At 42.5% G+C, this 25,707-nt stretch overlaps 1 protein-coding gene and 1 long non-coding RNA gene across 6 annotated transcripts in view; one reads left to right on the forward strand and one right to left on the reverse strand.

Annotated features, from left to right (window-relative positions):
• Positions 1-25,707, reverse strand: part of SKIC3 (SKI3 subunit of superkiller complex) — a 119,447-nt gene that overhangs the window by 29,520 nt on the left and 64,220 nt on the right. For all 5 annotated transcript variants that reach the window (XM_085874432.1, XM_085874433.1, XM_085874434.1 and 2 more), the window contains 9 exons: positions 24,813-25,001; positions 24,362-24,533; positions 22,033-22,111; positions 21,615-21,676; positions 13,850-13,906; positions 12,569-12,637; positions 12,285-12,359; positions 8,893-9,034; positions 8,545-8,638 (listed from right to left, as the gene is read on the reverse strand). In XM_085874432.1, the coding sequence (XP_085730558.1) occupies positions 8,545-8,638; positions 8,893-9,034; positions 12,285-12,359; positions 12,569-12,637; positions 13,850-13,906; positions 21,615-21,676; positions 22,033-22,111; positions 24,362-24,533; positions 24,813-25,001 (939 nt within the window). The remainder of the gene's footprint in view (positions 1-8,544; positions 8,639-8,892; positions 9,035-12,284; positions 12,360-12,568; positions 12,638-13,849; positions 13,907-21,614; positions 21,677-22,032; positions 22,112-24,361; positions 24,534-24,812; positions 25,002-25,707) is intronic.
• The window catches only part of LOC147030414 (uncharacterized), an 83,198-nt gene that overhangs the window by 7,424 nt on the left and 50,067 nt on the right, over positions 1-25,707 (forward strand). The gene's annotated exons all lie outside the window — the stretch shown is intronic.

Genomic DNA, 25,707 nt, shown 5'->3' on the forward strand with positions numbered 1-25,707 from the left:
TGCAATGTATGTTCATGTTTCCATAAATCATCCTTTTTTCCAACTTAAGTGCCAATTTACCCCACCTACTTAAATCTACCTCCTCAGAACCCATCACCTGTTATCCCCTCTCCTTACTCCTCCCATCTTGCCCCTCATCCTACCTCTGCTCTTAGCACCTCTTCACTGTCCTCTGCTCGAGTATCAGCTCCTCTGATGTCCAAACTGTGTGGTGTTCAAACATATGCGGGCTCCATTCTACAACCTAACAGATATCTCACTCTCTCCATCAACATACTCCTCAACATCAAAACATGCACTTTCCTTTTTCCTCTCATCACACCTCCCGTCTTCCCAACTCCTCAAATATTGTACCTCTCCCTGCCTGCTCCCCTTCTTTACCATACGGCATCTGACCAAGTTTCATCCTTCCCCCCTCTCCCCACCTCTCCCATTGCCCTCCTGCCCCTTAACCATGCCTGCTCTCATCTCCCCTCCCTCTCACCCCTCCCTCTCAAAGCAACCTTCACTCTCTTTCTCTCTCACCTTTCTCAAAAACTCCCCCTCACTCCTTCACCCTCCAATCTCACCCTCATCCCACCTTCTCAAAGTTGCCCCCCCTCACATTCACAAAGCTGCCTACTTCCCTTGCCCTCTCTCTTCCATCTCTTCCCTCTACCTCCTCAAATTTTCAACTTCCTTCTGCTCCCTCTCTTAGTTCTCCCCACTGTACCTCAACCCATCACCCACGAGCCTTTTCTCCTCCTCATCTGGCCATCGACGTGAGATCTTCTGCAATCCCCCCATACTGTCGCAAACTCTCCCTACCCCCCCACCCTCCTCCCTCATCCTACCCTTTCCCTCCCCTGCCCTCCCCTGCCCTCCCCTCCCCCCCAAGCCTCCCCTCCTCCCTCTTCCTTAACAGTGTGGACCTCAAACATCCAGGGCCTTCGCTCAAACCTGACAGCTCTTTCCATACAGGTTGCCACTGACAAACCAGACATAATCTGCTTAAAAGAAACTTTCCTTCATCAATGCATCTCTGACTCCCGAGTATCTCTCCCTGGTTACTCTCTCCTCTGGTATGACAGACCTAAGCCTCGTCCTGGTGGCAGAGTTGCTCTCTTCTATCAAGAACTCAATTCCTCACTCTCCATGCACTGCTCTCACTCCCCACACCCCCAGGCATAACTATGGGATAAGGCTCCCTCCACTCCCACCTCATGTTTATATGTGTGTTGTACTGTGCACCAAAGAGTGATGACTCCATTTACACCCTGCTCGCCGAAAACATGGACCAACTTCTGTCCTCTCTTCACAACTCTCTCTTCCTCATATGTGATGACTTCAACTGTGATCATGCCAGTTGGCTGGGTGTGGGTACCTCTCTCACCTGCCATAGCTCTTCAGCAAAAGACTTGTGTGACTCAATGGGACCAGCACAATCTGTCAGCTTCCCGACCCGGATCTCAACCAATGGTCCTCCATCTCTTTGCATCCGATTTTGAGCAATTTCCCTGAAAATATCTGCTGTTCCTCCTCTGCTCCAAACGGTTCATCTTTACCACATGTTTGTCAAAGTAAACATTTCTCTGGCTGTTATTAGAGAACCACCTCAGCGCCGTCAAGTCTGGCATTTCACTCAAGACGACTGGCAAGGACTTCATGCAGCCATCAAATTTCTAGACTGGTCTCACATTTCTACTTTCTCTGACATCAACTCGTCCTGGGAATTATTTCAAAGACATTTGCGCCCTCATGCACAGATTTATCCCATCTCTTCTACAGTTGTCATACCCTTCCTTCCACCCATGGTACAATGAAGCTTGTGGCGAGGCAGTTCTCCTGAAACAGCTTGCCTTCGCCTCATGGAAAGCTAATCCAACTGAAGGCAATCTCAGTTCCTTCCACAAAGCTCGGAGCAAGTGTGTGTCTACCCTCAGGAGAGCCAGGAAACAACATCTTTCAAATCACAAGGCTGGACTCTCAAATCTGCCTCCCTCCTCCAAATCCTGGTGGTGTCTAGTGAAGTCGGTTTCTGGTGTATGTTCCCCCTCCATTCCTTCGCTTACCTCAAATGGCCACACAGCTGACACTGCACATGAAAAGGCTGAATGCCGAAACTCAGTGTTTACTTCTAAATCTTGTGTCCCAAACCAATTACTTTCTGCACCTACCTTACCCTGTCGCACAAAGCTGTTCCTGCACTCCATGTCCTTTTCTCCTGACAAGGTGGAGAGCTTGCTATCAAACCTCGACTCAGATTCTGCAACCGGTCCAGACAGCTTCAGCCCACATGTCCTAAGAGCCTGCTTGACTGCTCTTGCTCACCCTCTCTCTGTTATATTCACCCTCTAATTTGCTCAAGGTCATCTGCCATCTGCTTGGAAATCAGGCAACATTACCGCTCTGCATAAAAAAGGTGCAAAACAGATCCTTGCAACTGCAGACCAATCAGCCTTCTCCCAATTATCAGCTCGATCATGGAATCCATCATCGCTTCCCACATTAAATCCTTCCTCTTCTCCAATGGCTTGAGTTTCGATCATCAATTTGGATTCAGACCAGGTCACTCCACCCTGGACTTATTGCTCCTGCTTTCCCAACAATGGATGGAGGTCCTCAATGCCAGACATGAGATCAGAGCCATCCACCTGGACATATGCCTGCCATTGGCTTTGCAATTAGGGGGGTGGCTTGGAATCCTAGGGTACTAAGTTTGAAATCCGTTGGCTGCTGAATTAACACCAGGAGGTTGACTCAGCCTGTCATCCTTCTGAGGTCGGCAAAATGAGCAAAATGAGCAAAATGAGTGTGTATTGGTAAAAGGGGCACTGCATCAGTGGCATAGCCACACCCCTAACCAATGATGCAACCAGCAGCATCAAAGGCTGTACACGATGGGAACCCAGACATATTGCATGCTTTCAATATGGTCTGGTGTCCCACATTCTCACCAAACTCTCTTCCTATGGTGTCCAAGGACATCTCCACTCATGGCTGACAGACTTCCTCTCCTGTCGTAGTCAACGTGTGGCCCTAAATGAAGTTCTCTCATCCCCTCTCCCTGTCCAGGCAGGAGTTCCTCAAGGCAGTGTTCTGGGCCCTGTTCTTTTTCTGGTTTTCATCAATGATCTCTCAGACTCTCTGGAAAATCCTCTTTTTCTCTTTGCTGATGACTCCACCCTCGGCCATACTATGTCATCCCTCAGATCAGTAAGCAGTAGTCTCTTCACTCTCTACAGATCTGGATAAAATCACAAGTTGGTCCAACACTTGGAACATGTCTTTCAATCCTGACAAATCTCACACTCTCACTCTGTCTCTCTGAAAAGGACTGTCTGGAACCCCCCACCCCCATCTACTTTCTCAACAACCCTCTTGAAGAAGTCCTTTCATTCAAATGTTGGGGCCTCACTATCTGCCATGATCTTTCCTGGGAAAGCCACATTTCCAAGCTGGCCTCCAAAGCCAGTCATTGACTGGGCATCTTCCATCGTGCAAGGTCCTTTCTCGGCCCACCTGAGCTCCTGACTACGTACAAAGCTTTCATCCACAGCCTTATGGAGTACTGCTCTCCCCTCTGGGCTGGTGTTCCCACCTCTCACCTTTCTCGGCTTCACGCTGTGGAAACCAAGGCATTTCGGATCATTGGTATCTCCCACAATGAAGCCGAGTCTTTCTGTCTCTCACCCTCTCACTGCAGGAAGGTCGGTGGTCTTTCTGTCTTCTACCATCTCCTCTATGGCCTCGCTCCCCCTGCTCTGTCTGCTATCTGTCCTGCCAATATTTCCACAGGGCGCTCAAGGTCCGCCAGCAACCCCTTTCTGGTAAAACTACCAAAATCAATAATCACTGCTCCCTTCACTCTTTCATTCCTCTTTATCCCCACGTTTGGAACAAACTCCCACACTCTCTTCAATCCTACTCTTCCCCCAGGTCTTCAAAACAGCTGTTCACCACCATCTCGTATCTTCCCCCATCTAAAACAATTATCTTTTCTACCCCTGTTAATCCACCCCAAACCCAATACCTTCAAATTCACTGCTTTCCTTCCTGAAAGTCCCTGCAGTGTCCACCTTGTTTCCCCCGTGTACCCAGCCCCATCCTTCTCCCTTCCTCAGATCTCTTAATGTTTCTATTCCCCACTGTTTTGTGCTTCTGTCTCCTGCTCCCATTGTTATACATTCTCTGTGTTGGCTCTTTTGCGAGCCTCAACATTGTATACAATAAGAAATTTAAAAAAATCCTTGAGGAGAACCTGCTTCAGAGTGCGAAAGACCTGAGACTGTGGCAAAGATTTACCTTCTAACAGGAAAATGACCCCAAGCATACAGCCAAAGCAACACTGGAAAGGCTTCAGAACAAGAACGTGAAAGTCCTTGAGTGGCCCAGCCAAAGCACAGACTTGAATCCCATTGAGAATCTGTGGAAAGACTTGAAGATTGCTATTCATTGATGCTACCCATCCAACTTGACAGAGCTGGAGCAAATCTGCAAGGAAGAATGGGTGAAAATCCCCAAATCCAGATGTGTAAAGCTGATACAGACATACCCAAGAAGATTTGAAGCTGTAATCGCTGCCAAAGGTGCTTCTACATCGTATTGACTCAGGTTGCTGTCTGTGCATAATTTTGAATAAACTGGTAAAAATTTCTAAAACCATGTTTTCACTTTGTCATTTTTAGGTGTATTGTGTATATTGGTGATAAATTGTTTTTAAAAAAATATTTAATCCATTTTAATTTCAGGCTGTAACACATGAAAATGTGAAAAAGTCAAGGGGTGTGAATACTTTTGAAGGCACTGTATTATATTATATGTAGTTGAGGGGCTGAATGCAAACTTTTGAAAATCAACAATAAGCTCTCATATGTTTTCCCATTTGTAATTGGATATCAGGGCCGGCAGATATCAGGGTACCCGCTGGGCCAATCCGGCTGAAATTTGGCAGCAACGTTCTGCTTCTGACTGGTATGGGGGATTGCAATGCTCAAGTTTCAGTCACCTGACTTTAAGTAGGTCAAAATGGCCGACTTTGTAAATTTCTACAAAAATATTCTTCTCCATACCTACCAGTTAGAATGCTACCAAATTTGGGTTACAACATTAGGCCAAGGTAGGGATGTTAAATTGAGGTCATGCCGTTCATTTGACCAGAAGTGTTTCAAAATGCCCGACCATCAATTTTTGGGAAAAAACACATAAATTCCTTCAGAAATCTTCTTCTCCAGACCCACTAGTCAGAATGCTACCAAATTTGGGTTACAACATTCGGACAGTGTCCTGATATTAAATTTCAGAGGCCATGCCGATCACATGACTGGAAGTGTGTAAAAATGCCGGTGGTGTAAATTCCTTCAAAAATCTTCTTCTCCAGATCCACCAGTCAGAATGCTACCAAATTTGGGTTGCAACATTATGTCAGGGTAGAAATATTAAATTGTGGAGGTCATGCCAATCACGAGATCGGAAGTGTGTCAAAATGGCCGACTTCATCAACTTTTGGGAAAATCGCATATAATAAAATTCCTTCAAAAATATTCCTCTTCAGACCCACCAGTCAGAATGCTACCAAATTTGGGTGACAACATTAGGCCAGGGTGCAGATAAGCTACAGGTCCAGTGGTCCTATGCTTTTTATTTAATGAGTAAGAATATATATATATATATATATGTATATATATATATATATATATATATATATATATATATTTCCAGCAATGTGTGTGTGTGTGTGTCTGTCTGTCTGTCTGTCTGCGAACGCCGTTTCTCGATGACCGCCGGTCCGATCTGATTGAAACTTGCTCGGAATATTGCCGGGGACCTGCGGATATGCCTTTTCAAGGTTTGATATTAATCGGACGAGCAGTTCACAAGTTACGGCCATTTTATTGCTTTTTTCAGTGTTGGAAAGGTGTATATATCGCAGCTGAAGTGTCCTTCCACCTTATCATGCCATTTTTTCCCAAAGATATCTCAGAATAATGATAACAGCATATTAATAATAATAATAGCAGAATAATTGGCAGTAATAAAAAGAATAACGTGATACAATGACCAATGTCTGTCAACCAATAATGACCTATATATTGTCTGTCAACCAATAATGACCAATAACGTCTGTCAACCAATAATGACCAATAACGTCTGTCAACCAATAATGACCAATAACGTCTGTCAACCAATGACAGGACACGGTGCTATGACATCACCAATGATGTCACAATCAATATTTATTTGTTTTTCCCAAGGGTTTGAAAGCTGTGTTTTTTTTTAATTGTTGTGATTGGTAGACATTTGTGAATACATTTACAGAGAGAAGGGCGAGAGAGGAGGGGGTAGAGAGGAGGGGGTAGAGAGGAGGGGGTAGAGAGGAGGGGGTAGAGAGGAGGGGGTAGAGAGGAGGGGCGAGACTAGGGGGGGAGAGAGGGGGGGAGAGAGAGGGGGCGTCAGAATTCTTCTTCTTCTTCTTCGTTTGATATATCGTCACAATTGATGTGGGGGGCCTGAGTATGTTTCCCCAGGTGTTTCCCAAGTTATGGCCATTTATGATACGGTTGGTCCGATCAAATTGAAACAATGTCCCAATCCAGTCGTCGTTTACAAGAGCGAAGGAACGAAGCTGCACATACTGGCACGCAACTACGGGCCTGCACCAGTACATATAAATAAAAGTAGCCGGATTTCTTCTTCCATCCCTCTGTCTGTCACACTCTTTTTGCTGGGATGTCATTATGCTGTTACATCTGGGACGTATTTACGGCATGACATCTAGCGCTAGGGTCAGCCTCGACGGACGTGCACGTCGTCCCAGTGTCCAGCACTCTACCCATCACATCGCTTCGCTGATGGCAGTACAACAACATAACCCATATATCTGACTCGAACTGACATCTGTAGGTGATGGGCTGAATGCCAGATGAAGGATTTAATAAGATGGTGATGTATTAAGATGGCATTAGGCCTGGAACATCATTATGGCGTTAACTTTAACACTAGGCTATGCCTTGACGGTGGTGTATTACTCATGACTCAATGAGGAGCGTAATAATTATTTGAGAAACCACTTCTGATAACTGCTTACAAGCCGTAACTAATTAGCCAACGTTTTTTAATAATATCATTATCGTAATAATAATAATAATAATAATAATAATAATAATAACGTGAGATAGTGAGATGTACAACAACGTGTTTTCTCCTGATTGTCACTTTTGTTCACCCATCAGAAAGCATAAATGAGAACAAACCTGATACATAGCGCAACTTGAAAAAAGAAGAAAGACCTAACGTTTGATCCCTGGGAACATAAAACAAATTCAAAATATAGTTTTTTTGGCAAATAGGTGTACATATTACTACAAATAATGCTGGGTTGTTTGCAGTAAACAAAATGTTTCAGGAATAAAATAAACTAGCATCCGCTGAAGACAAAGTCTTCGATATCCCCCACCATAGTAAATGAGGACAAGTAGCAAAAGGCACCAGTTCAATTTATTCTTGATGTGTGTACCAAATTTCATAAAGAAATAGTTAATCGTTTTGCAACTATGCTCTGGAAACAAAGGTTAACCTCAATTATTTCTTAATACCCACTTGTTTACATGGAAAGTGACAGAATTTTTTTTGGGGGAAATCTCTAAATATCAAAAGGCACCAGGTCACCACTTGTTTGATATGTATACCAAATTTCATAAATATTTCTTGAGGGGATTTGTAGTTACATTAAGCTCCGGAAACTAAATGTGACGGACGGACGGACGGATGGAACCAATTTCTATATCCTCCACCAACTTCGTTGGTTGGCGGGGGATAATAATTATAAAAATAATTGAAATCAGATAAGCGGTTTTCCATATATGACAAAAAACATTTTTTTCAAGATGGCCGCCCCAGTCGGCCATCTTGGATCCGGCCACGCTCAAAACCAATAGGGTTCTTCCTTTTCAGGTGGTACATGTGTGACCCAAATTTCAAATCGATATGGCGAACAGTTTATGAGTTATCGCACTCACAGCTATAAATGTTGACGCCCAGCCAGCCGGCCGGACGGACGGACAGACGGACGGACAGCCGGACGACCCGGGTGACAACAATATCCCCCTTCCGCCACGCGGCGGGGGATAAAAATTGCAAATAATGACTCAATAAATTGTTTTCCTGTCATGCAACATATTTCCTACAAGTTATGTTATTCAACTACTGTCAGCGAAATGATGGGTTCAATGCCAGTACAAGCCGTAGACCTTCGATACAATTTTGCTTTTGTGCTTCACAGGCAGCATGTATTGAAGGATTCCTCAGATGGGGTTCAGTTACATGTCCTTCATACTTATCCCATCATACCTTTTGAAAAAAAAACTGGACTTTTGGCCTGTTACCAGGGGAAAACTTTAAATTCCCATCTTCTGATTTATATTGTGAGTTGCCTCTTGTAAAAGCATTCGCTACAGTCGACACCATCAAGCAAAAGCGAAAAGACGTGAGGAAATACCAAGAGTCTAGCTTTACAGGAACAAGATAACTGAGCGGGATAGAGAATCTTGAAAAAGCAAGTCATACCTGCCGTAGGCCTTGGCAGCCTGGTGGTTCAATGACATGTGTTCGCTCAGGTAACCCAGCATTGTAAGGCTGACTGGCTCATCAGGAAGTCGGACTAATGACAGGCAAAAGTCACTTTTGTAAATAGTTGTATTAATGCTTTCTTTTAGTTTCTAAAAAAAATTGCTCAAAAGATGATCGGAATAATTGGACACAAATATCGTAAATGAAAGAGCAGGACATTATAAGAACAAGGAAATTTGAAGAGGAATGGAAGATGGACAGGATATTAAAGAGCTAAATTGTGTTTTATATTTTGGGGCTATGCAGTCCACACACAATCAGTGCCAACTCATGTACCAAACTTACCAGTACACCCACTAATAGCCAGGTGAGCAGCCACCACCGCATTCATGCGCACTATGTTAAAGCGATACAGCTCAGAGCTGCGGTTACTCTTGTCCTGCAGCATGGTGCACACCCAATGTGCATAACCCTTTGCACCTTCGATCTGTGCATGAGATCAGAACACATATTCTTCATCATCATCATCATCACGGAAAATACTTTGTTTGCAGATTGTCAGATCAACTACGACAAATCGCAAATGTTTCCGTGGCTGAGAATCAACCCAGGACAAATTAATAATCCATCGCAGCAAACACATATTGCTCATACAATTCTTTTCAATAATAATAATTATTATTATTATAAGTAATCATCGGCATGAAAAAAAAAGTCTGCAGTGATTTTTTTCTTTTAAACAAGCATGACACCTTAAGTGACAGTACATTTTACTATTACAGCAGACCCACCTCAAACGTGGGTTTCCGCATCGCGGTTTCACTTAATCGCAGTTACATTATTGTGGTAAAATGTGCCGATCACGGCATGGGTCCCTCACTCTGTCATGGTCTGACGTGGAGGAATACACAACCCCGCATCTCCATCTCACCTCAAAGCCCCACTTCGCCTTCCATCGCAGACTCAGTTGCTCTTTCGACATCGTGCTGCACGGACTGTTATCACGTGATTGAGTTTGTTATCGTGTGATATTGCGCGATTTAGTCTTCGCTCGTCTTTTAATTACATTGTGGGGTGTTCGTGACAGTAAATAGTTATGAAGAAGAATGTGGGGTTTTAGTGAAATATGGCAAATAAAACATCATAAAATGTTATTTAAAGCTTTTAAAGTTAGAAGGAAATTTATTAAATTTTATGAAAAAGAATGTGGGGTTTTAGTGAAATATGGCAAATAAAACATCATAAAATGTTATTTAAAGTTAGAAGGAAATTTATTAAATTTTATGAAAAAGAATGTGGGGTTTTCGTGAAATACGGCAAATAAAACATCATAAAATGTTATTTAAAGCTTTTAAAGTTTGAAGGAAATTTATTAAATTTTATGAAAAAGAATGTGGGGTTTTCGTGAAATACGGCAAATAAAACATTATAAAATGTTATTTAAAGCTTTTAAAGTTAGAAGGAAATTTATTAAATTTTATGAAAAAGAATGTGGGGTTTTCGTGAAATACGGCAAATAAAACATTATAAAATGTTATTTAAAGCTTTTAAAGTTAGAAGGAAATTTATTAAATTATGAGAAATGTTGGTGCAATTGGGAGATAATGAGAAAGGAAGAAATAAAGAATGAACGAAGGAAGGAAATAGGAGGCAGAACGAGTTCATGATTTTTTTTTTTTGAGTGAAAATATTTATTTGTGTGTTTGTTTTGAAGCGAGGAGTGGGAAATAAGATAAAGATGAGGAGCGTGAAAGAGAACACTTGGGATAAAGCAGAATGAGGAACATGTCTTGAGAGGTTTTCGCTCGTCTTCATGGAGAGGTGCTTGAAATTCAAGCGCGAAATGAACACTATCATGGCACCTTGTACCGAGGTCGATGAGGACATGCAGAACAAGGCAAAGCAGACAAAGATCACCTCCTTTGTAAAGGCTGATGATCATGATGACTCTAAGCTAGGGATGTCGACGTCATCTCAATAACCTCCATTGCCCTTCATCGTCATCATAATCATCATAATCATCATCAAAAGTAAGTAAAATTTAAATTGTTTTTCATTTTTACGAGTTGAGGCAGAAAAGTCAATAAATTTTAGAGTTGTTTCCCCTCACCATATTTTTCCCATTAGGTCTTAACATTGCGTATTGCGATTTTGCAAAATATTGGGTTTTTCAAGAACGTAACCCCTCGAACGTGGAGGGTCTGCTGTATAGCATTTCTTTCTCTGCTCTTTTCCAGGGCATTTTCTGAGCGTCACCTGCCTGTATCAGGGAAAATTGCCAACTTTACCCAATATATTCAAAATAATGATGTCACGACTGATCCTCTTACTATAGATCAGTCAGCCTTCTCTCCATCATAAGCAAATTGATGCATGGAGTTTAAAATTGCAGCAGACCCGAAGACTTCTTTTCTCCAGGAGTAACTCTTCTGATCTCCAACCGTATGTTTAGCTTCTGACCAAGTCATTCCACCTTGCTCATGCAACATCATCTGTGTCAAACAAACGGATGCCATCAAACAAGAGGTTAACGCTATTTCACTGGACATCTGCTTTGCATTTGATTGTCTGGAGCCTCACCCTGATTTCCAAATGTCAGCTCATAATATCAGTTGTTGCCTCGTAATTCCGCTTATTGTATTTCCTGTGCACTTAAAAGTGATGGATTGCTTTGCGATGAATTGTATCATGTGCTGAACTTATTGATGTCAGTGTTACCCAGTGTTCTGGGTCAGTCCTGTTCTTGATATACATCAACAACACATCTTCATCATTCGAAAATCCAATCCTGTATATCATTTCACAGATGACACCATTCTATGCAGCATTACATCCCTCTTTGCCAATCTTGAGAAAATAAGTAACTTCTCATCTATCTGGACTGTCTTTTAGTGAAAGAAAGACCCATATCCTCACTTTGTCACTCCTGCACACACCTATTTTAGCGATGCATAATTATGTGTATCCATGTTTTATTGCATGCTCATTGTTCTATGAATCTGGCAGGATGGCCGAGAGGTATGCACACTCGCCTCAAAGCTGTCTCGCCTGGGTTTGAATCCCAAACCCAGCTATAAACTGTTATGCTGGTGCTTCACAGGCAGGGTGATTCATCAATGCATGTGCCGTCCCACGGATGGATGTTAAACCGGGCGTCCCGTCTACTGACAATAGTTGGTGGATGTTAAAGATCCCATGGTGTCCTTCACGAAGAATAGGCGACCTATCGCTAGCACCCTGAACATATTACAAATTCTTGCTCTAACTACTGCTGGGAAGGCAATGGCAAACCACCCAGTATAATCCTTGCCAATAAACCACTTCGGCAGCACCGACGTTCTGCAACAGAGCATGGTAGATCAGAATCAGAATTGTTCTGGACACCTGTGACTGCATTGCTGTTTATGCATCTGCGAGCTGTCTTTTGTGGCTTGTATGCCTCTTTTCACTCCTCCCCTCCCCCCGACAACTTCAAATCTACTTTGCATTAGTCTCGATAATATAGCTAATTGTGAGGCAAACTTCATGGAAATCCACAAATTCAAGGAAATCTTGCAATCGCATTTATGGTTAAAAACGATCCAAGTCAGGTTTTCTGTTCATAGAGAGCAGACCATGACATATCAACAGCACAGCCAACCAAATATTTTTCAAATAATTTTTTTTATCATTCTTTAGCAAACAAATCACCACTACCAAGGAATACAACAATTGCATGAAGGAATGCACGTACTTACATGCAGCGCCAACTCAGTGCTGTGACGAAACAGATCCATTGCTTCTTCACTGCCAACATTCTCCGCAATTAAAGCCTGGCACACGAACATCAAAATGGGTTTTGATTTTCACATAGCTGTCCTGAAAAAGCAATTGAACCTTTGCATGTGCTTAATGAATACAAGAACCACAGCAGCAAAGCTATCGTTGCCATGAATCCAGTATGGATTTCTTATTTATCAGGAGGCAAGACAGGTCAAGGCCTAACAGATGCGTTAAGTGCCAGTGGAATTCTTAGACTTACCTGCCCAATCCAGCAAGCAACATACGAAGGCTCAACAGACTGTGCAACCTTGAAGGTTTCATGGGCAAGCTGAAAAAAAATGGATATAAAATAGCATGTTGTGAGACTTGCATATATTTCCATCAATACCAGAATCCCCCCCTTGCCTTGCCTTCCCTCACCTCCATTTACTGCTAATATTTATATGCAAATGACAGACATTTTGCTTCATTGTATTACCAGAAGTGGGCAGCGCTGTGTATAAGCAGCATTTTCAGGTCCATTGTAGTTATCCTGAGATGGTGATGATGCATGAAGAAATGAACTGAGATTTTCTTTTTTATTCTCCAAAATTAACCAAAAAGCCCCCCTCAATTTACTGACATTTAATCACTGAAACAGGAAACCTATTGATTCGACCATATGACCATGAATGGAGGCAATATAAAGACAATTAAATAGAGAGGGTGAGGCCCATCATGCTGGGTTTCCACATGCAGGTGAGGATGAAGGCTCTTTGAGAATTCACAGAATGAGCAATTTCAAGTGCTAAGGGATCGAAAAAAGCAGATTAAAAAACTCCCTGGTGTTTGATCTTTCATTTCTACCTTTACAGTGAGCTTGGGCTCTTGAAGTAGCTTAAACATATCATGGTTGTCCTTTGCTGCTGAAGACAGTCGTTCATATTTACATGCGAACAATGTGGAAATGTAAATTTGTTCAGTGTTGGAGCTGCTACCCAGACAACAAGCACACTGCAAGATAGCAAGTCGTGTAACCTGGTATCAAGTAGATTAGTGTTCAAGAAGACCAGACCACTTGCTACCCACAGTTTCGGCCAGAATTTGGAATCTGTTCAGGGCGCCAGCACCAACTCACCTACTTCTCACCAAAGATCTTCAATGCCCATTAATGGCCATTGCTAACAGTTGGGTCCTCTGACTTGAAACGTCCATCCGGTAGACGGCACACACATTGACGTGTTGGATACAGACCTTTCATGCAAAACACCAGAATGACAGTTTACAGCCAATTCGAGATCAAAACCCTGGCTACACAGCTCAAAGGTGAGTGTGCGTACCTCCAAGCTATCCTGCCAACCTGTAGCTTGTACAATGTACATGTACACTCGTACTCGATTACGTTGGACAAGGACATCACATCAATTGGAGGTGTTTCACATGAATTACAGTGCATGAACATTAGTTGCGAATGAACAAATGAACACAATATATAGGATTTGAACTTCGTACGACAGCACATACACCGACATGACGTCATCCTGTTACGAAGCGAACTCACCTCAATATTGCGTTTATTCAGGTATAAAGCACCAAGGTTTGTCCAAGCAACTACATTCTGCAGGAAAAGGGGAAGATTGCAAATTACTTCACAAAAATTCATGTTAGTTGCTCGGCGCTCACAGGACACTGACTTCACGACTTTCAACCAGATATCTCAATGTGATAAGCTGCATGCTCAGATGGAAACACCAAATAGGCCAATCTTCTTCTTTCGAATGATTAAAAAAAAAAAAAATTTTAGAATAAAAGTGGAGAAAATAGTAAACAAGATGCTTTCAAGCACATGTTTTTTTGAGTATTATGATCACTAGGCAGTCTAGACCAGAAAGTGATTATAAACTCACACTTGAAGCACATGTTCAAAGATTCAGGAGATATAAAGCAAGTATTAATTCTTCAAAAGATCAAGGATGATGGAAGAGCAAGATGACAAACGGTAAAAAGACAACAAACAGATAGTGGGAGCACTCGGGCCATCATTTCACACAGCAAGCAAGGGAAGAACAAAAAAAACAATCTAGAATGGCACTCAGTCGAGCGCATACCTCCGCCAGACTGAACAGTTTACGTTTTGTATCCCACTGATGGGCCAGATCTACAGTAGATACGGACCTGAACAAAAATCGAATAGGCTTGTTCTCATCACCGAACCAACTCATCCTCCTACTTTTGTCATAATCTATCCACAACTTTTTGAGATATCGTGCTGCATTGCATTTTCGGCCCAATTTCTCGATGGTGAAGAACCATTTATGGACGAGACGGAAAATCTAAAAAGTCTCTTTTTAAGACTCCTATAGGCATTTTGAGGTAAAAGTTGGTAAGATGAGTTTTTAACTTATTTGAGGTATGAGGAGTCTGAAAAAAAAATGTTACCAGCCTGAAATTTGCGTTTGAAGGCATGAAAAATGCAAATCAAGATGGCTGCTATTTCGATCGGATCGTGGTTTGGATTTTTGAGATATCTGATGTCATATCATTGTTCGTTGCTCTGCATGTAAACGCAAAATAGTATAGAAGTAGTTATGAATATCTGGTAATCATCCTATGCCTCTCCACCCATATTTGATCACTATAAAAAATGCAAAAAATTTCCTGAACCTAAGAGTATGGTTTATTGTATGTTGACTTCCCGGGCAAAGAAACCGACGTGCGGTATATATTTCTAAAGTTATATGTTCAAGGAATACAATGATTGGATGACATTTATTCAGTACCATATTCTTCGTTTTCAGATGTGATTTTCAGGCATTGTTCATGCACCGTTCCAGTCCATCAGTGCAACTGCATGCACCCGTGCAGGTCAAGGTTGCTTTTCTACATTTGCATCTGCTTGTTCTGCATCCTGTCTTGCATCCACAGTATATCACCTCAATGCACGCTACTGGTACTGGAGTAAGACTCATGAGCTTCGGCCTTAGCCGGCCATCTTCTGTTTGCCATCCATAATCATCAGGAGCAGGTAAAACCAGCTTCAGAACATGAGCTTGATTCCAAACCAAGGATTGATAGTGAGCTCGTAGTATGTGGTAGTGCAGGGCATCGTTTGTCGGTGAGAGAGATTCAGCTGGACGACCCTTCTTGAACAGAATGACTCTGGCACTGTTGGTACTCTCTACATCGGATAATCCATATATTCTGCACACGAAATTCACTGCAGTCTTCTCTCCTTCCAATGTAAGTGTGGGATGATTCATACCATTCAGAAGCCCATGCTGGTTTTCGAATATTTTCCATTCTGATTTCTTGATATGTCCTGCAAAGAATGAAGTACTATCACATCCGGTTCGTGCATGGAAGGAGATGAGTATCTACCATACCTTTGCTCAAGTTTTGCTGAATAGTGTGTACAGGGATGAATTGTTGCTTTCTTGCGGTGCCAGATTTCATCCACAGAGAATGACAGTTAGTCTTCTCATAATGAGCCAGCAACATAATGAGGACATCAGTATCACAGGCTGACACCATGATACAATCGGCTTGACACTGTACTGCATGAACAATCATTCTGGTGTCGGCCTCTTCGTGGCAGGCCTTGAGGAGATCAACATCCACTTCCGGGCTGGTGCTCTAAACATCATCATCTCTTGTGAAACCACCGGCAACAACAATGGTCTTGTCAGAAGGCGTTTGCTCTAACAACTGAGCAGATAGAAATATTATCAAATCAGTCTTGTTGGCTGGTAGAGCTAGGAAGCTGGACCAGCTGTTCGGCAGTGGAACCTCTCTCCCTTCGATGATCCTACGAACTGGTCTTGTGTCTTTGGACCGTCTCTCTCTAGTACCTGTTTTGATGGATGGCTGAAAGTATCTGTCGAAAACTATGTTGATTCTGGAGTAGTGTCATCCAGTTTGAAACACGGCCTCAACAAACACGTCTGATAGTTCTCCAAATGTACTAACTCCATGTGGCTTTCCAATGGTATGAATGAGGGCATTGCCATCAATAATAAGACAAGTGTCCTTCCTGTTCCAAGGTTGCTGGACCTAATACACCAGTAATCAATATCTTCTGGACAGCTTTTTCTCCTGACCTCAGAGATCCATCCAGTTGAGCCAAAGATAAAGGCACGGGTATGAGTTCATGTTGCAAGATGTTGGGAAGATTCACATTTCTCCTTGCCTCGTACGCTGTTACCAAACGCTGAAGGATATTTCTGTCCACCTTAAGTGTCTTTGTTTTGTCCCTGCAAGCCTTGTCAATCTCATACAACTTGGCAAATGTCAAGGGTTTGTTTTTTGGCAGTGTGTCTCGCAATTTAGGTCCTGGAATGTTCCTCGTCCTAACAAGTCTCTTTTCAACGAAAGATACGAGAAGATCAGTGCCATGTGATTTCGCGTTGAGCAGAGATTGTTGGATATCATTTGTAGCCAGGTCCTTGTTTGCTAAGCTTTGGAGAACTGTTGGTGATGAGTCAAGAGAAAAGAGATGGAATCTCTGTAACACTGCCAGAACTGCAGCCTCATCAGCATTGTCACGTTGGTTTCTGGAGTTGGTAGATTCACTGTGGATGAATTGATCGTCTAAGCCAAGGTTGAACATCCTCCTGGTATTCATAGCAATGTGGGCCCTCAAGTTGTATGACAACACCCAACGACTCAGAGCAGATGAGGTTTTGGTTATTCCCACAATGCCACCACCCTTTTTACCAACAGCAATCATCCACTCTTGGCTCATGTCGGGGCTCACCTGATTAAACTTCTGAGCTGAACCTTTCACGACAAAGTTTCGTCGCTGAAATTCCTCGAACACCTCACCCGGGAGTTGATGCATTTCAGCTAGATAGACGGGACCCCACGATGCATAATTTGTGTGGTCATAGCGCAAGAAGAATGGAAGCATGCACTGGAAGGAGTACAGATGAAGACTCCAAAGGCCATCACGTTGAGCACGAGTGTACATCAGCAGTAAAACTACCATCTCCATATCGTTTCACCAGTATGTGAAAGTCACACTGTCTGTGGCTCTATGAGTGATGAATTCAGCCATTGCGTCACAAAATCTGCCTGTTGCCAGAAGAGTGTTGAGTGCTTCGCCATGCTTGGTCCTTATTTCATTCCCCAGATCTCTGTCAGATTCCTTAAGGTGATCAAGTAATTGTGGGAGGAGGATCTGCCACATTGCTTGAAATGTGAGTTTGTGTGCACGCATCCCCTTGGTGTAAGACTTGCCTTCCAGAGCCTTTTCTGTTGATACAGGACGCAGAATGCCACTCTCAACCCAGACCTCTGACAAAACCGGAAGCCTGCATATGTTGTCCTATAACTTTTAGAAAGTTAATCGAGGTATGCAACCCTCCCAATCGTGGGATAAGGATGTGCTTGTATTGTGGAGTCGCCCATTTTAAATCCATCAGTATACAATACAGTGCCTAGTCTACGGTCAGCACAACATGTTTCTGTCCAAGTGATAAAGACACATGAATAAATCTCTGAACAACAGTATTGAGTGTGTCCAGTTCATGGGCAGGTGATTGTATTATTGGCATGAAACCTATGGTCGTCACTTCATGAACATCAGAGCTGTTGGCTTGATTGAACGCGCTCCAACCAGGTTTGGTGGCTTTGTCCTGCCTTTCAATGACAAAGGCCATACCAGTTGCTCGTGCTCTGATAGCGTCAACACTTTTATCCTCGGAGACAGTGTACCAATCTTTCTGTACAGCTTCTTGGAATGTAACATCTGCATGTCCTTCAATGATGCTGACAGGAATCAACTCATCCATAGCTGTGGGGACATCAAGCTTGGTTTTATTGGATGGCTTGAGATTGCTGAACAGTAAGTCAGGAGCCGGCCCTCTCTGCCATGCTGCAGCTTGCGTCGCATGAAAGGTTTTTTTCCCATCCAGTGTAGCATCATTTATATCAATATTATCTGCTGTGAAATGTACAAACCTATCTCTCAGCAAGTTAGGTGGAATGACAGCACCAGTCTGAGGATGCATAGTGAAGAGTGTACTTTCGGCAAGAGATGTGTCTAACTTCAAAACTGATTCATAACTTATGGTGTGTCCAGCACTGTGGAAAAGTTGAAGAAGTTTCTTTGATCTAGTAACTAGTTGCCTGATGCAGCGTGCTGCCTCGTGCAATATGTTTTGGTGTCCACTTCTTTCAGTCACTGACACCGAACACCATATCTTGATCAACTTTTACCTAAAAATGCCTATGGGGGTTCGAATTCCTGATTATCGGTCAAGTCCATTATAAAAATTAAATAATTCTCGTATCCACATCTGAATTCGGATCTTCATCAAAATCGAATCAATTCGTCCTTATAACACACGCAATCTGTCCACCAAGTTTCGTCTGAATCCGTCCATAACTTTTTATATAATGTATAAGTGTATATAATTTGAGTTCCATCTCTCAAGGGTGAAGAATCACGTTAAAAAAAATTACAGTATCCGGTTAAGGTGGCATGTTGCTCACTCAGGAAGGTGGCTCTTTAGGTGAGAAAAGCAAGGAACAAAAGAGTGGAAGTGTATGGAAAGCCTGCCATGTGGCAGTTTACCCAGGAGGTGATTACAAGGAGAACGTGTAAACCCTGGAGTTGCTGGGGAGGGTCACAGAGCAGAGAGAGGAGAGGGAACTAGATTGGAGGAGAGGTGGTAAAATCACAGAGGCGATACGAGCGCAACAGACCTTGTGCTTCTACCTCATTGCAAAGATGAAACCCACTTTTACAGGAAAACAAGGCCACACTTCAATATTCCTGAATAGACCAACACCTGTGCCTTTCAGCACTGGTCGTGCACAAGTATGATGGAATCGTCAACACAACCATGAGGAGAAAGTAAATTACATGATTGAAAGCGACAGAAATTCACAATTTCATCTTCTTTTCGGCACTTGGAAAACATTACAGACGGAAACAACGTCATGACATCCCGCTAAATCAAAAAGTGGCAGTATTAGTTGGTGGATGTTAACCATCCCACGGTGTCCTTCGCGAAGAGTAGGAGAGCCATCACCACCACCATGAACAAATTACAAATCCATGCCCTAATCTACAGAAGGCACTGCATCAGCGGCACAATTGCACTCTCACATAATGATGCTACATCACAACCTTGTAGAGACAGATAGAGAGATATAGAGATATAGAGATATAGAGATATAGAGATATAGAGATATAGAGATATAGAGATATAGAGATATAGAGATATAGAGATATAGAGATATAGAGATATAGAGATATAGAGATATAGAGATATAGAGATATAGAGATATAGAGATATAGAGATATAGAGATATAGAGATATAGAGATATAGAGATATAGAGATATAGAGATATAGAGATATAGAGATATAGAGATATAGAGATATAGAGATATAGAGATATAGAGATATAGAGAGATCGAGAGATCGAGAGATCGAGAGATCGAGAGATCGAGAGATCGAGAGATCGAGAGATCGAGAGATCGAGAGATCGAGAGATCGAGAGATCGAGAGATCGAGAGATCGAGAGATCGAGAGATCGAGAGATCGAGAGATCGAGATCGAGAGATCGAGAGATCGAGAGATCGAGAGATCGAGAGATCGAGAGATCGAGAGATCGAGAGATCGAGAGATCGAGAGATCGAGAGATCGAGAGATCGAGAGATCGAGAGATCGAGAGATCGAGAGATCGAGAGATCGAGAGATCGAGAGATCGAGAGATCGAGAGATCGAGAGATCGAGAGATAGAGAGATAGAGAGATAGAGAGATAGAGATATAGAGATATAGAGAGAGAGAGAGAGAGAGAGAGAGAGAGAGAGAGAGAGACAGAGAGAGAGAGAGAGAGAGAGAGAGAGAGAGAGAGAGAGAGAGAGAGAGAGAGAGAGAGAGAGAGAGAGAGAGAGAGAGAGAGAGAGAGAGAGAGAGAGAGAGAGAGAGAGAGAGAGAGAGAGAGAGAGAGAGAGAGAGAGAGAGAGAGACAGAGAGACAGAGAGAGAGAGGCAGGCACAGAAGCACGTATCAAATTTGAATTCCTGACATAGCCATGTCTAACAATAAGGCTTACCTTGTGTTTCAAAAATTATGGAACCAATTGTACCAAGAAATACTACCCCGCTATGGATCGTAAATGCCACAAAAATAACAAGAACAGCACTCAGTAGAGCACATACCACCACCACCACCACCACCACCACCACCACCACCACCAGTCTGAACAGTTTCCGTTTTGTATCCCATTGATGGGCCGGATCTGGTCACAGACCTGAACCAATATCTAATTGGCCTATTCTTGTCACCTACCCAACTTATCCATCAAGTTTTATCATAAGTCGTTCACAAGTTTTTGAAATACTATTCTATATATCAATTTTGGTTCCATCTCTCAATGGTGAATAATCAGTTGAAAAAAATTAAAAGTTCTTGTATCCGGACCCAGATCTTCACCAAAATCAAATCAATTTTTCCTTGTCACACACCCAAACTGTCCATCAAATTCCGTCTGAATCTGTCCACAACTTTTTGAGATATCCTATTGACAGACAAACAAACAAACAAACAAAGACAGACAAGGATGAAAACACAACATCCACCCACTTTTGGTGGATATCTGGGTGAAGGGTCATCTCTGTATTACGTATGCAAGAAATTGGGTGGGGATAAATTATTTGATAAAGGAAATGGGAGATGAAGGCGAGGAAGAGGGGGGGGTGGTCGGGGAGTTGGAGAACCGAGTAAGGACAGAAAGTATAGAATATTGGGAGGATAGAAGGGTAAAGAGAGGGAAGGGAAGGGACGTATTCAGGAAAAACGAGGAAGAGGGTCAATAATTCCACCATCAAATGGTTACAAAGTTATCAATGGAATGAACAAAGTTGAAAAAGAAGATCAAATTGATAGTACAGTACACTTCTGCTACGATTGGTGAAAATTATCACAATGTAAGAAAATGCCAGTCTGAAGAAAATATTAAGAAATGCTGGAATAAAATATTTTGAGAAACAGCCAATTGACTATCCCCAAGATGGAATTTTTGTTATTTTGTATGCAGCCTGTGGCTGCTGGTTTCATCATTGCTGGGAGCGTGGCTGTGCCGCTAATGCAGTGCCCCCCATCTCCAGTATTAGCCAGTACTCATTTTGCTGACCTTGGAAAGACGACAGGCTGAGTTAACCCACCTGGTGTTATTTAACGGCATGACGGGCTCAAACTAAAGTCCTTAAGATCTTAAGCCAGCCACTTTAACCGTTAAGGCAACACCGGGTTTACAAGATAGAATGGTTCAGTGTTTGTTCATAGAAACTGTAACCACAGGTACACAGCTTACATTCTGCTCTGCTTGAATGGACTTGATGAAGGCATGCTGTGCCAGAGCATAATTCCCAACATCTGTAAATGTCAGAAAAGAAAATGAGCTTCTGTATAAATTCTCCACTGGGATCATTCACAAATGACGTACGCAAAAGTGTACGACTTTTTGCCCCATTGCAACAAGAAGTTTCATAATTCTTCTGCACTCCGATCGCCACCACTCATTCATAACAATGCAAAACACTCTTCCCTTCCCTTATCGCTTACTGAACAAATATTCCATTATACATTGCTAATTGTGAAGATACAAAAGACAACGTGAAAATGCATCTGAAAACAGTCAAAACTTTTCTCCTCCATAAGTAAATGGGCCAGGGTTTTGTGAAAGACAGTTAAATGGAGCAGAGGAGTGCTACCGCAGTTGGAATGCTTACCAGGGCAGGCCGCAACAATTCCAAGGGCATTCCAATGTTGATGATTATTGTTCGATATCATGACGGCTTTCTTTAGGCTCTGTAAGTACAAGCACCGATACGCGTGTCGGGTAAATGTTCCATGACCTCAACAACCCTCAGTCTGCCAAATTACGTCGACGCCTCAACCTCCATAACCAATCCCACAGGTTTCTTAGATTAAAATTTGCTCCATCACCTACATTCCAGTTTCTAAGTTATTAATGTCATCGGGATATGGGGTATACCTGGTGTTGGCTTAATGGTGAGGGTGGTGGGCTTGGGATCGTAAGATCCTGAGTTCAAATTCCCCTCAGCTGTTGAATTAATACCAGGTGGGGTTGACTCGGACTGTCATCCTTCCGAGGTTGGCAAAATGAGTGCCAGCATGCTGGTATACTGTGTCGGAGTGGCGACCAATCCAGGATTGTGCCCAATAGCCAAGGAGACTGCTTAGGCAGCACCAACGTTCTGCATAGAGTATGGTCCCAATGGATGGATGGATGGATATGGGGTGTGGAAAATTTCAAATGAAAGAGATGAAAAACAAAAGGTGTGAAATTAGGAAGAAAGGGGTGATTAGAGTGAAAGTATTGTAACAATCCGCTTTTATATTTTTTGTATGCAGCCTATGGCTGCTCGGTTGCATCATTTTCTCGGGGTGCAACTGTGCCGCTGATGCAGTGCCCCTGTTACCAGCACGTTGGTACTCATTTTGTCGACCTCGGAAGGTTAACATGCTTAGTCAACCCTTCCTGGTGTTAATTCAACAGAAAATACAGGGGCTTTCACTCAGGACCCAAGGATCTTAAGCCAGCCACCTTCACTGTGAAGCCAACACCAGGCCTGTAACAATCTGTGATATGAATACAATCACATATTGGTATCTCGTAGCATCTCCTTTTGCCCATCCAGTGCTTGAACCCATGAAGGCATAAAAATCAATGATTTTCTGTACGACAGCCTGATCCAGATTTGGCCAAACGTGGAGCAGATTTTGTTGCAGCTCTTGCATATTATTTGGCAGAGGTCCACTTTTACACAGCTGCAGATCCATATGTCTCCAAGCATGTTCGACGGTATTCATGTCAGGGCTCTATCATGCCCGGGGAAGAAGTTGCAGTCCATTCCTTCTTTTACAGGCAGAGGAGGTTTTTGGACACATGGCCTGTGGCACCATCTTCCTGAAGCAAAGGTGTTCCATACTGCACAATGCCTTGCAGGAAAACAAGAAAACCACTTACTATATGTACAAGCAAGGCATTTTGAATTATGTCACTCATTTACTGAAGGAACATGGTGCCACAGACTACACATGCAGAACCACCTCTGATTGGGTGAGGGTGGGGGTGAGGCAGACGGATGAGGAGGAGTTCATTTACCAAATGAGGAATCGGTGGAAAGGAGGAATTTACTTTTGAGTAGCTCAGCACAGATTGTGCTATTTTGTTGACCAACGTTTAAAATGATTATAAATATCCAATAAAGGATACATTTTATCCCAAATAAAAACATTTTTAAAAGTTCTCAGTGGCGTAATGGTTAGAGCATCTGCTCCGAGTCTGGAAGGTCGGTGGTTTGAACCCGACTCCGACCGAGTCATACCAGACTTCAAAAATGGTGCGTGACGCTTCCTTGCTCAATGCTCAGCATTTAAAAAGGATACAGCACAGGCATACAACCATAGGTGGGCAACCATTGCGCAGGCTTGATGGATCTCACGGTCTCCTCATACATTAAAGTTCCCAGCAAGGGAAGTCATATTTTAGTTTGCAGAGGTTCATGGTTTGCCAAAAGTCAAAAAATATTTCTGCATGGAAGTCGGTGTTGTGAGTAGTTCTTTTCGGAGCAGTTTCCAGCTGATATCACACATTTTTGCCATTGGTGAGTTTTCACAATGAGCCAAACATTCCTTCCAGCAGTGGATGAATCTTTGTTCATACTCTCAGACATTAACAGTGAAACATGTAATTTAATCATGAAATGAACTCTCCAAGCATCAATACGTTCACTCTGGCCTGTAAACCATCACAGGATCTCATTGTGAACAATTACCGAATGACCATTGAGAGGTTCTGAAAATGTTTCAGATCAGCACTGACAGAGTTGCAAGAATCCAATGTCTGCAAGTTCATCCCAAAAAGTTGTTAGCGTTGGGTTCCAAGAATGCAGAAACCTGAGCCAAGGGCCAAAAAGATGATTTTTTTTTTGCAGTTTTTAAAATATCTATAAATAGTGGTATTTTATGAATGCTCAAGCACAATCCAATTTTCAAACATTGACACAGAAAGTTTGTGAATGAACTACATACCTGCAGTGCTCTGTCAAGTAGTTCTGAGATGTTGTTGCTGCTTGATGAGCCCAAATTTGTGCCACCTTGTTGGGAGCGCCGATGATATTCAGCCTGTCGGTAATAGATGAGACCCAGGTCGTGCCAGAGGCTGGAGCTATCAGGGAGAATCCGAAGAGCTTTTCCATAGCACCTGCAGTTAACACACGTGTTTCCAGAGAAAAATCATTTGGAAACATTTAAACGTTACCGTGTATAACACAACCCCAACCTCGTATCACTTTGTCATGCTAAACATTCTTTTTCCCCTTCTCATTTCCCCCTTTTACCTCTATATATAGTGAAACTAAATTAAGAACAACTTAAATAAATAAATATTGGATTAAGCAAGCAATACTGCAATGCTGATGAAAAACAAAAGAAGGTGATATTGATTGTGACAGGAGATCCTGATCTTAAAAGATCCTTTTACCTTGCTCCAAGAGCCAGCATCTCTTGTTTATCCAAAATCCTTGTGTCGCTATCTTTCCCGTCGCTCTGGGTCAGGAGGATTGTGGGTACAGCCATTGTGACATTCCTTCCATGCACAACATGGATGGTGGAGCAAACATCACCAGCAAGCTTCCACAAGCAACACAAGTCAGGTCGAATCGAGATGGCACTGAGATTGGATGATACAAGGTGTTCTTAAAAAAAAAAAAAGAGTTGAGACTTCTTTCACATTATATTGACTGCAACAATATTTAAAGTTGCTCACTTGAATATGCTCATCCTATTAATTTGCAATTGTCACTGGCTTTGACACCAATACAAATTTTTATTACGGACCATAGGCATCGAAAAGCTACACATATCGAACAAACAGTTTCAATTACGTAGCACCTCGCCTCCATTGGAGCACTTAAATTGCATCAGATGTGGCAATAAATGTGAATTGTTGCTCCCAGTTTGCCGGCTCGATGACAGAAAACATCATTTGCATTTTTTGCCATCTCAATCCCTACCCCGTTTGGAATCCCGTGTGGGCACGGGTGACTTGCTACTGTTCCCAATAATCACTTGGATGGCCGATATACAGCAGCGGAGCATACATCACCAGCGAACTACCATTACTCAAGGATTTCCAAAGTAAATACCAATTTGACAATCGATGTTTGGGATAGCTGAAGTTGCAAAATAGAAGTGCTTCAAATTCACCTGCAATTCTTATATCTAACTGTAAATGAAGGATATTATTGTTAGCTTTTGGAGCGATAGTGGCAATACATAGCTTTGTAAACTGATAAGGGGATGGCAGGTTGGCCTAGAGTTTTGCCCACTCGCCTCTAAGTGGGTTTGAATCCTTACAAAGCTATAAATTGTCATCC

This window comes from Eptatretus burgeri, chromosome 3 (genome assembly GCF_056783735.1).
Source record: "Eptatretus burgeri isolate ZD-2024b chromosome 3, Ebu_testis_v1, whole genome shotgun sequence".
Taxonomy (NCBI): domain Eukaryota; kingdom Metazoa; phylum Chordata; class Myxini; order Myxiniformes; family Myxinidae; genus Eptatretus; species Eptatretus burgeri.